General features: G+C 36.6%; 2 protein-coding genes across 2 annotated transcripts in view; one reads left to right on the top strand and one right to left on the bottom strand.

The window, feature by feature from the left end:
• Window positions 1-1,695: 1,695 nt before the first annotated feature.
• Window positions 1,696-9,101, bottom strand: LOC146620095 (isoaspartyl peptidase/L-asparaginase). Its single transcript, XM_085369371.1, has 7 exons — window positions 9,058-9,101; window positions 8,216-8,412; window positions 7,375-7,517; window positions 3,255-3,418; window positions 2,492-2,610; window positions 2,186-2,296; window positions 1,696-1,904 (listed from the first exon to the last, which is right to left on the bottom strand). The coding sequence occupies exons 2-7, from the start codon at window positions 8,400-8,402 to the stop codon at window positions 1,696-1,698; spliced, it is 933 nt and encodes a 310-aa protein (XP_085225497.1). The 5' UTR covers window positions 8,403-8,412; window positions 9,058-9,101.
• Window positions 9,102-13,790: 4,689 nt separating this feature from the next.
• Window positions 13,791-14,377, top strand: part of khdrbs2 (KH domain containing, RNA binding, signal transduction associated 2) — an 80,716-nt gene continuing 80,129 nt past the window's right edge. Inside the window, exon 1 of the mRNA XM_085369370.1 lies at window positions 13,791-13,986. Coding sequence (XP_085225496.1) covers window positions 13,896-13,986 — 91 coding nt within the window. The 5' untranslated portion in view covers window positions 13,791-13,895. The remainder of the gene's footprint in view (window positions 13,987-14,377) is intronic.

Genomic DNA, 14,377 nt, shown 5'->3' with positions numbered 1-14,377 from the left:
GATTGTTATTTCTTAAGTCGTTTGCATATCTCTCAAGTCGTTTGCATATCTCTCATACTTCCATGTTTCAGATCATCAAATATATTTAAATGTTAGACAAAGAACGTAAGTAAACACAAGAAGAATTTTTAAATGGCAATTTCATATATTAAGGGGAAAAAAGCTATCCAAACCTACTTGACCCTATGTGAAAAAGTAATTGCACCTCTTTGGAAATCATGAATTAAACGTGAACCACATTTTTTGGAAAGCTGCGTTCAATGTTTTCTAGACACACCTGGGGTTGATTTCTGCCAGACCCGGGTATTAAGAAATCACTTTACTAGAACCTGCCTGACAAAGTAAAGTAGACTAAAAGATAAAACAAACGAAAAAAAACAAAAAAAAAAACAGCATATCATGCCACGGTCTAAAGAAACACAAGAGCAGCTGAGAGACAAATGTCACTGATATCTATCAGTGCGAAAAGGGTTACAGAGTCATATCTAAGACTATGGGAATTCAGCGAACATGTCTTCATGAGTAAATGACAAGAAAGATACTTTGCAAAAATGACATCGATGCAGTTCCAAGGTGAAAACCACTGCTGACCAAAGAGAGTGCAAAGGCTTGTGTCTTATTTGCCAAAAACATCTTGATGATCCTTTGGTTAGAGAAAATAAATGAAGCTTTCTCCTTTGCTCAGCAGATTTGAATCTTGTAGTAAATAACTTCTTCAGATTGGCAGTTAATGTTGCATTTATTTCTTTGAACATAATGAATGACATTTTTGAGTCAACCTTATCGTGAAGTTTTACTAACTGAGATTTCAGAAAACAATTTGCTGGTGTAATCTCTTGAACCCATCTTGTGTGTTATCCAAATATCTCTTTTCTATAGTGTTGGGTTTGAAACTGATGTCATATAATTTACACCCCAGACCAGCACAATAACCGAGACATGAAGATTAAAAAAGAATACAAAAATGTAAGCATCTTGCAGTCCAATTGTTTCAAAATATTAAGTAAGGTCAACAATTTTGTTTACATGATGAACGAGATGCTCATGAATGATACAGTCTGCTTTAATAGGGATGCTTAATTAAATTAATTAAATAAAAGGATGGATGTGTTTCAGTTATTTAAGATTCAAGAGATCAACATTAAAAGAAATAACACATTTGCACATACTATATATATCCTTTATTGCATTCATCCATTAGTCATCACTCAGTGCAACTCTACCTACCACAATAGGATCTAACATTACTTCAATATAGTCTTTCAAACAGTGTAACTTTGAAGTAATTTTTCATTACAAAATTTAGGAAAAACGTTTAAGAAGTCAGACATCCTTTACTTGGAAATGTGATCCAGGATTCAAAGATTAAAGAGCAAAGATTTTCTTATCAAAAAAAAAAAACCAAATGAATGCACTGAGTCATGCATTTCTATGTTTAACACTTACTAAACTTCAATCTCTAAAAAATTTTTTTTTACCACATTTTCACAGTATATGTATATAATGCTTATTTTAATATTCAACCTTTAAAATAAAATAAATGCATTTTATTTATATTGAAGCAAATGTGTTTAATAAAAGTTAGAAAAAGTGAGTTAAAAATTATAAAATTTAATTATATAAGAAAAATTATAACGCAGTCTCACATTGCACAGTGATTAATAAGAAGAAATAAGTGTTATTTTTTTATTGCTTTTATTGGGGCAACTGCTCTTTTAATCTCTCATGCGGGTCTAATCCATACCACAGTACATCCTGTTCCACAGCAGCCCAAGCCATTCGCTCAGTGGTAAATGTGGCAGCCCAGTGGCCTGAAGGAGAAACAACAATTGCACCTCCGGCTCCTTTGACACGGTCTCCCATGTGCTGCAGAGACATCTGCGAAGCCTCTGTTACTGATTTACCTGTAAAGTGGAGAAGAAATAGGAACACAGGCGGCTAATGAAAAATGGAAAATTAACTTCAGCTTGTGTTATTTCACAGCACATTCTCCTTTAATAATTGCTTCTAAGATCTTCTTAATCTGCTCAGAAACACAATTTACTAAATAACTGTGAGAGGCAATATTGCAAAACTGGAATTACTCACATGAGTTGCATGAGTTGCACTGTTCAGGATAATGGACTAAAACATGAAGAACTGATAAATTCCCATAAACAAAGTGTTTGCGTTTGTGATACTTTACCTTGTTCAATTTTTGAAAGAATGAGTCTGGCCAGTGTGACTTTAAGAATAGATTCTCCATGGCCGGTACAGGATACTGCACCACTCAAGTTGTCTGCATATCCTCCACAGCCTTATTTACATGAGACAACGTGAACAACAGAAGCAAACATTAAAACACCTTTTTGCAGATTGCAGTGAATATGCTAAAGTAACCTGTAGTAAAGTGAAGAGTATGATTAAATGAAATGTTTGGACAATGTAAGGTCTTTGGTTTGACTTTATCATTTTACTGTCAGTGTTAAAACAGCAGTTTTAGAAGTCATACCAATGACTGGGGAGTCTCCTACTCTTCCAACCATTTTATTCCTAATCCCTCCCGTTGATGTTGCACATGCGACATTACCAGCAGAGTCGAGAGCTACCGCCCCAACGGTATCATGAGCCCTGGGATGAAGAAATGTTACATTATTCAAAAAAATCAGCTGCAAAAGAAAATGCAAATTAGATCTGAAATGTTTTCAGACATAGCATCACAAGGAGGAAGCTCATTTGATTCATTAAAACACACAGTGCTTAGACAACTGATCAATGTAAGGTTGATGCCAAAACTGGCCCAAATTTCAAAATGTGACCTTTATTTGCCTAATAAATATCAATATCATTTTTAGTTTTTGGAAATTCATAAACCTAGGTCTAGGCTGCTGGGGGTTTCCTATTGGTGTTTCTTCTTCATTCACCTTGTTTACTCTCTGTGTCTTTATGTGCCATTCTGCATTCAATTATTAATAACTAATAATAACCGATGATTAAATGCTCTTTTCTACAATATGTCTTCTGTTCTGTCTCTCTCCCCTCACCCACCGGCTGTCGCAGCAGATGGTTGCCTCTCATGTCTGGTTCTCCAGGAGGTTTCTTCCTTTTAAAAGGGAGTTTTTACTTCCCACTGTCACCAAATGCTTGCTTGGTTTTTTGATTATTTGGGTTTTCTCTACCTTACAATATAAAGCACCTAGAGGCAACTGCAGTTGTGATTTGGCGCTATATAAATCCAATACAACTGAATTGAAATTGATCCCGCAGATGCATACCATTGAGTGTTGAAATCTTCTATTACTCCAGTCATGTAATTCTTGTGCTTCTCCCATTCTCTCCTCTCATACTCAGTCACCAGTGTTTCAGTGGGGACTGTGCTTATACCAATGCTTTCTGCAAACAAGTTTGCACCTTGGCTTGTCAACATTACATGGGATGTCTGAGGAAGAAAATAGGTAAGACAAAGTTGAAACATTAAATAAATCTCACAGCACTGAACATAATGTAGCAAACATAACATTGCTATAAGGTACCACTAGAGACAAAAGCAGCTTCATATATCAAACTGCGATTCCACAGAAATGCCCTAAAAATGACCTTAAAGTTATAATCATAAAAGCAACAGGCAGGATACTGGCCATGCACACAAGGAATATCTCCCTCTGCCCAGAAAGTTATCCAGATGCCAGCTTGAATTATAGTAAGACACCCTCAATAACCAAGTTTACCAATAAGACTGTGTTTTCTTTGCAAGACCTGAAAAGAACTTAGAAAATTACTTTGGGGGACTTCATAATTTGTTTTCAGAATGGACAATTCAGGGACAAAAGTGTTATTTCCAGAACTATATAATAGGCTTTCTATTACTCTGTCCTGAGCCTGAGGGATTGCCTCTCCACTCTTTGGAGAAATCACCTGTGCCTCTACCATACATCTATATATTCATATGTATACCAGCAGTGAAAACACTGCATTTGCTTTACTGAAGAAATGTCAAAATGGTACTAGAATGTGGTCAATATAAATTATTTAATCCTGTAATGTCCTAAACTAAATGTTTTTATGAGATTTACTGTAAGATGCAAATATTTATTTGCTTTTCATTTACTGTGTCATTAAAAACACATTGCCATGATTTCTTTAGGTTATATGAAAGAGTTACTTTTGTACTTTTATATTTCTTGAGTCTTATGAGGTAGTGCAGACCAAGTGGCAAGGAAGGTGATAAGTAGATAGCATCAGCATACCGGTCAAGTTTCTTTTAAGTGTACTTTATTTCTGGCATCTCCGTTATACCATTTTAAAACTCTGGTAGGTAAAACTCTCACTTGCTTTAAACAGGAATTTAAACACACCTGAACCTCATTAGTCTCTACCATTGCAATATAGACCAAACAATACTATTCCAAACAAAAAAACAGGAATAAGATTATGAATCCGATTGAGAAACTCATTTTTCATTTTACACAGTTAAGTGGTTTGAAAAGTTAAACACTGCATACAATACAAATCAAAAGGTTACTTTAAAGAAAATAAACAATACTATGCAAAATGAAAAACCCTTAATTTGGTTTCACCCAGTGACGTGCTCAATGACATCATGACCCTATATAAACAGGAAGTACTGAGGCGGCCCCTCCCACACACCTGTTTTAGATATAGGACCTGAACCTAAACATGGTAAACAACATAAGCAAACACAATTTACTAGAAATTTACCTGTGAACAGAAGAACATTCAAATGACCTGATGGTTAGTAGTATTTGCTTTAGAAACATTTCCATGGATGTAATAGATGTAACTAATGCTACCACAAACAAACCCAGGATACTATGTAAAGCAAAGTTACACCAGCAATGTCTAAACTAAAGCATTATGTAAAATAAGGGATAAATTATCAATATGGTTAAAGGACAAGTGGTAAATGAGTTCATGGCTAACCACTTTGTCTAACAACAGAATTAGTGTTGCATAAGCTATTATTGAAATTGTGTCACTGTGGTTACCTAAATGTAGCACACTGTCTGAAGTACTCACTTACATTTTTAAATATGAATTATAGAACTCAGTTCTTCTAATTCTTATTTTTTATAAAGTTTGCATAATGATTACTTCCTGTTTTTTAGTCATGATCAAAGAAAAATGTGGCTTCTGCTTAAGAGAAATCACCCTGTTATTAGGAAAATCTTGAAAAGTTAATCTCTTTAAACAAAGGATTTGGAAGTGTAGTCTAGAACTGCTTTAACCACACCCATTAAAACAGGACTGACAGAGCTGTCTTTTCTCTCCTGACCCCATCACTCTTTGCTGTTTTTACCAGTTTAAATTTAATTAGATTTTATATCAAGTAAAATTGTTGAAGAAATGAAAGTCAAATTTTGGAGTCTAAAGCCCATTGTAGTTAAGAGCAGAGTGTTGTTAAAATCAGTGACCTGGATATCTCCGTTTGACTGACAAGCCGTCTCAATGTGCCCAATCACTGAAAAGACTTCAGAGTGTCTTAAATAACTGTTGCAGTCTGAAGCCTTCAGACATCTCATGGACAAGGTGATATAACTGATTGCTCCCTCAGGGACTGCTCTCTATACTGAACAACCTCTAAATTCAGAGAGGTGGTTCAGAATGATACAAGAAACCAACAGGCATAGAAACCTGCCTTCAGATCAAAGCTGACATTGTTGGTACTATGAAGACAGTCTGCTCTGACAATAGTTTGAATGATAAAAGCTTCAGTTAGTTTGAATCAGATTGCTATTCAAAGCTCATCGGCTCATCAGTCTTAACATCTTCATTGAATTAATTCCTGTCCCTGAGTTTTAAAAGAATATATATTCTATATACATATAATACAAAGGGTATTCTGCACTAAAGTAGTGATACTAAGTTAAAATAATTCCGTTTAGCCAAAGTACTTCTATGAGCAAATCCTGCCTTCAAAAGTTTGGTGACTAAAGTAAAGATGAAGTTTAAAAAGAGCTTTGAAACCTCTACAGCATGGATCAGTGCAACATGCCTGGCTAAAATGTTTCTTCTTCCTGCAGTTGATTGGTTCTTTGGGGACGGGGTAAGACAACCACCATCTTTGTTTCAACCTCACCGATTGTCTTTTCTGTATTCTACATTTTCATATATTTCTTTTTCATGATTATTGAACAGATGGACACAGTTATGTATAAAATTTGTCAAAAGGTTCAGGATCCCCAATGCCTCATACACTTAAGAATGCCAAAATAAGGGACTTAAAGGGATAAAGTGCAGAGTTCAGATGAAGCACGTATGATTGTGCTAATGGTATTTTTGTAAATGCAGTATTACAGTTACAGATGTAATAACATGGGGTAAAGTAATCATTCAGTGATGATTGTAAATGAGAGAAGCTCAACAACGTTATGAACTGGAAGTCAGAGGGTGAACATGCAGTAACGGTTAAAAATATGCAGCAAGTACGGCACAACAAGAGGCGTGTGCAAACGAGAGTGATCTCAGCAGGAGTGTGTGTGGTGGTGTGGGGGGAGTAGAGTTTGTAAGAGTAAGAAAAGTGATGTTTCAGTAATGACAGAAGGTTATTCCTCTGGAGCAGACAGATCATGTTGAAGAAAGGATTATACCTAAGGCACTCACAGGTGGATTATAAAATGAGGAGTATCAAAAGATTAACCAAGCCAAACAACTACATTCTGAAAATTGGATTTATAATAATTCACTGCTCTCTTTGCTGTGGTGAATTAAAGACTTCAGGGGTCTTAGGGGAATTTGGACAAAGTCACTACTTTTTCATCTGATCTACATCATTCATGGCTGGGGAAGGACTTCTGTTGTGGCCAGGCAACAATCCTCTCTTCTTTTTCTCACAAAGTCAGTAATAGATACACAGCCTGAGCTCTAATGACTAGTCTAAGTGATTTATAAAGTGATTTGTGCGAAGCTGCATGCTTTACCCCCGTCCAAAGTAAATATTCAACTTGCAGTTAAAAATTAAATTGTGGATGTTTAATGATTACATATTTTGATGTTTCTAACAAGGTGTTCTAGCACATAAAAGAAAACAGATCCTTGTTACCTATTTTCCTGGAAAAAAATGTAGCAATTTGCCAAGTGCACAGATCCTTATGGGAAGAGATGCTATTAACAAGTATAATTGATGAATAGGGTTACTTAAGTGCATTATTAGAAAAAGAAAAAAAAGGTAGACAGTTAGAGCTGGCCGTTTCTCCTGGCCAAGTTTCTGGCAATTCCTTTTAAAGCAAATGGAGAACTGTACCACACCACCTGTTCACAAGTAGCTGGGATCTAACACATTATAGTATTGATAAAAAAAAATCAAAATCTTTAATCAGATTAGTACACCAGTAATCAAATATATTTTTAAAAAGATAGAAACTAAGAAATTTAGACCTTCTCCATCACTGCCCGTGCCAGTGAAACAGGGTTGGCAATGTTCTTTACTGAGGACACCGCACCAGTGGCAAGTGTCCTTCCATCCATGATAATGGCATCCAGCTCCACTTCTCCATCTTTATTTAGTACTGCTCCGTGCCCTACAGAGAAAAACAAGTTAGAGATGAGATAAAAACTATGTTTCCATGTGTTCACTTAAATTATGCCAGCTCCACCCTTACAAATATGCAGGGTAATGGCAAAGCAGTACAGACACTGCAGCACCATACTACTGACTGATGTCTAGTTTGTCTGACTTTCAATGGCACAAATGATTGTAAAAGTTCTTGGGATATTCATACTTTCTATCATACCCGTATCATTATGTTGACTTCCAACTCCATATTTTTACTCATAGATTTTTTTTTTTTAATTGATTCAGTGTGCAACTGACTCTGGGCTGTGTAGTAAAAGACGGCACTTTATATGTTTGACAACTTGTCAGGGTAAAGAAAGCAACAGACGATGTTAATAGACAGATATTAAGGTTTAGCCAGAGATCATCTCTCATATTCTTAAAGGAGTCCTGGTGGATATTCTCATCATGACCAGTAGATGGAGACATTGTTCTGCAGTTGAAGCCAGCTTAAACAATAAAGGAAAATGGGCATTCTCATTTGGCTGCTCTATGGACATGTAAAAGGAACTGGGGTTTTAGGCTTTACTTATTTATTTGAGTAAAGGTGAGGGTGCTACAAATGCCGTATACAAAGATGAAGCCCCCATTTAATAACTTGCATATTTTCAAATGGAACTACTTGGCATAAATGTGTCCCAATCTAATAAAAACTGTCTGTACCTGCGTCAAACACAGTGTTATCTTCCAAAGCCCTCACAGCCACTTCAACAGCATCCACTGCACTTCCTCCTCGTTTCAGCACTGAAAATCCTTCGCGTGCTGCAGTTTTTACTCCATCAACAGAGGCCTTGGCCAGTTCATCCGGTATGGCCCATGCCCCACCATGCACAACCAAGACTGCTGACATCTTTGCTTTCCTGCATGGAATAGACAAAGTAGTTTATTAACAGGTTTCAGCCCAGAGAATAATTCACTTTTTCTTTGAACATTAGGAAAAGCACCAAGTGATCATTGGTATCTTCTTTTTGCCTTGATCCAGACATACTTCTCAAACTTTTACATACAAAGAAATGTTTTTCGTTTAATAAACGGAAACTGCTAAACTAATTATTTGCTCTGCACTCCACTGGTAATGTATTTGCACCACATGAATTTGCACCTTGGAACAACTGATACAACTTCTATCGAAGATCATATCATCAAGACTGAACTTTGAGATGTGGTCATTGTAGCCCGTGTTGCCAGTTTTTGGCTATTGCCTGGCTATTAGAAGACCAATTCAATTAGAACAGCTGTTAATAATAAGTTATCTTAAATGTATTATGGCTTTAGCAGCTTTGAATTACGAGCTACAATCAAGTACTAAACTATAATAATTGATCTTCTCATAATTTATTATGGTTCAATTTTTATGTGCACATAAACATTTTTCTCCTATTACCTGGATGCACTTGAACTGTGTTTAATGTATTGTAATCTACTCACAGTCGCTGACGTGATATTGATAGTTATTCATTTCATTCGGACCAACCACAATATTGAGACATTGCATTTTGTCCTACCTTTTCCGAGCCTCAGAATTTCCGGAAGGATAAACACTTCGCCATAGACACGTGACTTCAAGAGACTACCGTTCGCGGTTTAACCAGCGCGTGCTGCACACTGACGTCAAGTTTGACACTATGGCCACAACCGAGGAAAGACTTCCTACAAGTTTTCAAAATTAAATCCTCACGCCACTAAGCAAACTAAGAAGCACAATGTTAAAGGCTCATCTTGTATGGCGTTATTTTTGTGCCACTATTCTGAGCGCACGTAAAGTGGCACAAAAATAACGCCATATACGGACAGCTATGCTCCTTTTCGCTGATTCTGGACATTGTTTTCACTTCATCACTTAAATCACTTTAAGCATATTTGCACTGCACAAGACATAATGTGGATTGCACAACACTGGTCACTATATTCTTCATTTCCAGTTAATACTTGTACAGCTGCTGTTATTGTGTATATATTTATTTATTTATATTTCTTCATACATTCTTATATAGTTCTATACTGTGTATTGTGTATTTTGTTGTACAGTTATTTTATTTTCAACTTTAATTTATATATTTTATCTTATTCTTTCCCAGTTAAATTTACCCTTCATTCTAATTTGTATTGTACAGTTATTTCATTTTTAACCTTAATTTATATTTTATTCCTTCCTAGTTAAATTTACCCTTTTAAATTTTTCATATTTATTTCCTATCTTATTCATAGCCTTTTCCTTTTTTTTTCTTCTTTAGGTCACGAGCAGTTGTCTAAGCATTTCACTGCATAACGTACTGTGTATGACTGTGTACGTGACAAATAAAATTTGAATTTGAATTTGAATTTTGAAGTACTTGGGTATTGTAATGTAGTTTTATTGTGAAAACGTCTGAATTTTTGGAGTCGTGTTCTTGGCTCGATAAAGGCGGAGCTAAAAAAGGGCAAAAAGAGGACAGAGTTTAACAAATGGTCAAGCAGTTGGACTATATAACGTGGACACATGGGCTAGTTTTCACCAGCTGCAGGTTATATCATAGGCTATTGAATTCTTAAACGTATATATTATGTAGGGTGCATGCTTTAAAGTTCCTTAAAACATTTTTTAAAATGTAAGTACCCAGAAAAGGATCTGCAAACGACACAACTGCTGAAAAGAAAGCAGAAAAATTAGAATAAAGTTACTCTTATATTACTCATTTTTACAGAGAATCAGCAACAAACTTTAAAATACAAACTTTTATAAAAGGCAAATATAGCTCCGTGAAAATGTGAAAACAGATTAAAGCGAACAAAAGGAGATAAACAACTTCTTCTAAACTAATTTGATGTTACCCAGAGGTGTTCTGGTGTTAAATGCCTTACATTAAAGCGTTGCCATAATGTAAATTTTTAACGATAGTGTTACCAGTCCGTCAGTAAAATGTATAACGTTGCACTTTGACCAGTAGAGGGCTGCAAGAGTCCATCAAATGCATAGACCGCATATAAAGAAACATACATACTAGTTATGACCAAACCAAGAGGAAACGTTGATATTAAAATTGTAGTGTCAGTTATACTTTGATAAAAGTATTTTCTTAAAGAAGTTAAAAGAAGTTTAAATTTTACTCACACACAGAAAGCTAAACTTTCTAATTTTAAGTTCTGACCCTAGTAGTTCTGTTGATAGACTGTAAATAAAAGATGGATGTTGCCACCGTGACATCATAAACAGTATAAAACATGGACATGATTTAAGGGTCATAAATATGAACCCACTGGAGAAGTGTCTTGAACCTGCAATCTATCCGTAGGCCACCAGATGGTGATAGCTGTTGTTTGCAAAAAAGACTTTGGGTCATGTTGAGGTTTCTCATGTAAAGTCACGTGCACATTGCTCAATAATTGTTTGCCATATTGGGCATGATATAACCACCGGTTGGTAGAAAAAGGTGCAACTTTTACTTTGTAGCAAATGATCTACATTTCTGATTCGCTTCACACTTTTCACTGTTTCACTACAGCCTGGAGAGCAGCTGGGAAGTGTTCATAGAGAAAACCATCTCTTTCATTATTTTTAAAAATAAAAAGTTGAAGTGAGAAGAAATATAACAGTTTTTTTATGCAGTAAAATTTGGAATGTTAAGATTGGAGTTTTTGGAAATTGATTTGCTTTTGCCTCTCCACTAGTTTCAGTCTTGTGTTGTCTTAATTTTGGATTATTTTCCATCTCGTTGAGATGATGAAAGCAGACATTTTTCTATAAAAATATTTAGAAATGTATTAAAAACTATAGTTTTAATAAGCTGTCTATGTTTTTTTTTTTGCTATTGTTTTCATCTGTTGGTGTGTGTCTATTCCGATGTGCGTGCATTAGTTTATATCTACAAACATACTATAGACTTACAAGACTCAAACACATTAACCGTCATAACCCTCATTACCATTAATAGTCACAGCAACAGCAGCATGATTTGCATTAACGCTGTCATAAATCATTTTATTGAATGGAATTAAATCAGTGAAGGTCCAGCGAGCATGAAATGCAAAGACAGTACTGGCCAACGTGGGCATAGCTGCTTGTTTTAGGCTTTCAAAAAGAAAAATAAAGCTGTGTCTGATTTCATAGAGAGAACTTAATGAAAAATAAATGGAAAGAGGATGTAAGTGTGAAGTTTTAATCAATACTAACTCCTTTAAGGCTTGTTTGGCATTGCAGAAATAAGCAGATTAATGAAATAGTTCTGTCAGACAAACCCGCTTGGGTATTCTGGCCTCTAAAACAGTCTTTTAAATCACCTTAAAAATCCATAAAAAAAAGTCATACTCTGTAATCTTCAATGCCAATACACAATTTAAATGAAAGAAACCATTGGCTCAGTTTTATGGGTATTTCCAGCCATTAATGTACCACAGAGCACCCCAAAACAACAGCACTAGATTTCCGAGACAAATGTTCTGGTTTCTCAGAAAATATTAAATTCTACCAAAACTGAGAAGAATCCTAAATACTATGAACATAATTGACTCATATTCACAAAGCATTGCTGTTTGCAGCCGCGAGGAGCCTTTATGATTCTGATCAGTGCGGGGAGAAACAACTCTAAAGGTCAAGTGGAGCCAGAATTGGTCGTTCACCAGCCTCATCTGCTCAAATCTAATTTGTGAGTTAGTAAAGCAGCCTGCATGCTGTGCCGAAGATGACTTTTGGATTCAAGTCAATATCATGGCTTGGGGACAAGAGAGCCATTTGAAGAGACATAAACATTCATGCTTACAGTGCAGACACCACTAACGCTGGCTCTTGATGAGTAAGTGAAGAATTCACTTTATTATTAAATATCTATTTATATTAAAGCTTCTTTAAGCCAAGTCTGCCACTAACTATGCAAGCAGCTAAAGCTCTACTAGAGTTGACCTTCTTCAGCCATAAGAGGGGATCCACCTCAAAGGATGTAAGGAAAAGATCTGACCAGCATTGCAAATTATGCATCTCTGGGGGGTTTTGTTGTTGTTGTTGTTTTTGCTGACATAAGTTCATTAAGTAACATGGAAAAACTAATGAATGGATTATTTAGCATGCATACCTTGAAATATATGTTTTCACTCTGTGACAATACAGCCAGACTTCCTTCACAGCATCAATGTAAAACTTATTTTGTATCATTTACCAGGTATCAAGGTTTAAATGTGCAAGTTTAATTGCACATTTAAACCTTGAGACATTTTGATATAAGAAAAATAATGTTCAGTTTCAAAAGTACATCTTGGTTTTTCTACATGGTAAAGAAATGCTGCTGGGAAATCTGTCAGTATGACTTAAAGATGTAAACAGAAAAAAATTAATCCATGTGCACAATGGATACTGTGGAATGGATACACAATAAATCAAACCCCCCTCCCCTCCGTGAAATTTCTGTGGTAGACAGTACAAAACACAAAAATAGCATCAATAGCCATGTGTCTATGCCTTTGTCGACAGTTTCCAAAGCTGTCCAGTGGGACAGGATTAGAGTCTTTACCAGACTGATTTGGGTCCCTAAGCCTTATGTTTGACACCCCTGCTTTAGCATGTGGAATAGAGTTAATGAAGTTGATCATGTGATGTGGAGTCTGAAGAACAGTATGCTGTAAGCTAGTTTTTGGTTATCTAAGACAAATTCAATATGTACAAACAAATCAGACAGCAGCCAGTGTTTAGCACCATGAATAGTTGTGTTGTCCCTCATAGGTGAATGCCTGCGGGCTACTTTGTACTGACTTTGTAGTTACTTTGAAACTCACGAGCTGCATAAAAAACCCCCATTTAATTAAGCGACATTTATATGGTACAGTCTGTTAGCGCAACAAAACTTTACTAGCATGCTTTCTTTGTTCTCCGCGGAGTACTATATCCAATATTATTAAAGTTTCCAGCTTCAGAGACCGTTGTCAACAGCAACCAAATGCAACCCCATCCTTTTTAAAGCAATTCCCTTAAAGAACACTGAGCATTTCCTTTACGCTCAGTGGGGACCTTTCTTGGTGTTTCAGCAGCGCCAGTCCCAGAATATGGCCAATAATGTTGCTGAGGGGCGGGGAGCAGCGCGGTCTGCAGACCCACTGAGTCTGGCGGGGTGCCGAGGAGAGGCAGCAGGCAGCGGTAGCAGAGATGGGCTCACACCTTTGAATCACAAATCATCACCCCCACCCCTACCCCAGTCAAGCATCTCGGGAGACACTGGAAGACCAATTTTTGGAGGGGGTTTTGCTGGTGTTCCTCATTAAGACCGGTAGACTACAGCTACCAAGAAGCAGGAGCGGCAAGGGTTATAGTTGCATTGTGACGTTCAGCACTCCTGCCGTCTCACCTGCACTGCCGGTGAAGAGGTCCGCTGTGATAAAGATGCATCCAGATAAGTACCTACCTGAGCTGGTGTCCGAGAAAAACAGCCTGGACCCCTCCTTTGTGCATGCGGTGCGCCTGCTTGCAGAAGGTAAGTGAAGTATATATTTGTGTGTATATAGAATATATATCTTTTTTCAAGTCACGATGTTCATTCTAACGTGAAAGCACAATTGCATTGAATTTTGGGGCAGTACAGTGAGCTGATGTGAGCTTGTTTTTAACACACTTTGAGTGCTTGCGTGGCGACAGTTGAATTCTCTGTGCTGTGCGTTTAATGTAGACACTGCTCTTCGGCTCCAGTGAGGAACTTTTGTTGGGTTTTTCCCAAAACTTCAAGTGAACAAATGCTGTGAGCAGAGACAATAAAGTATGTGTACAGTCAGAGGGGGTTATTGTAACCCCACTGTCCGCCAAGATCAATGCGCTGGCTCACATAAAATAAAGCCAATGTCTTCCTTGAGGATTTCTCATTGACTTCA

This window comes from Diplotaxodon limnothrissa, linkage group LG13, assembly GCF_057381915.1.
Source record: "Diplotaxodon limnothrissa isolate DT_005_m linkage group LG13, D_limnothrissa_male_GT1.1, whole genome shotgun sequence".
Classification (NCBI taxonomy): domain Eukaryota; kingdom Metazoa; phylum Chordata; class Actinopteri; order Cichliformes; family Cichlidae; genus Diplotaxodon; species Diplotaxodon limnothrissa.
The sequence above is the reverse complement of the archived record's forward strand: the minus strand, read 5'-3'. Positions and strand labels throughout refer to the sequence as shown.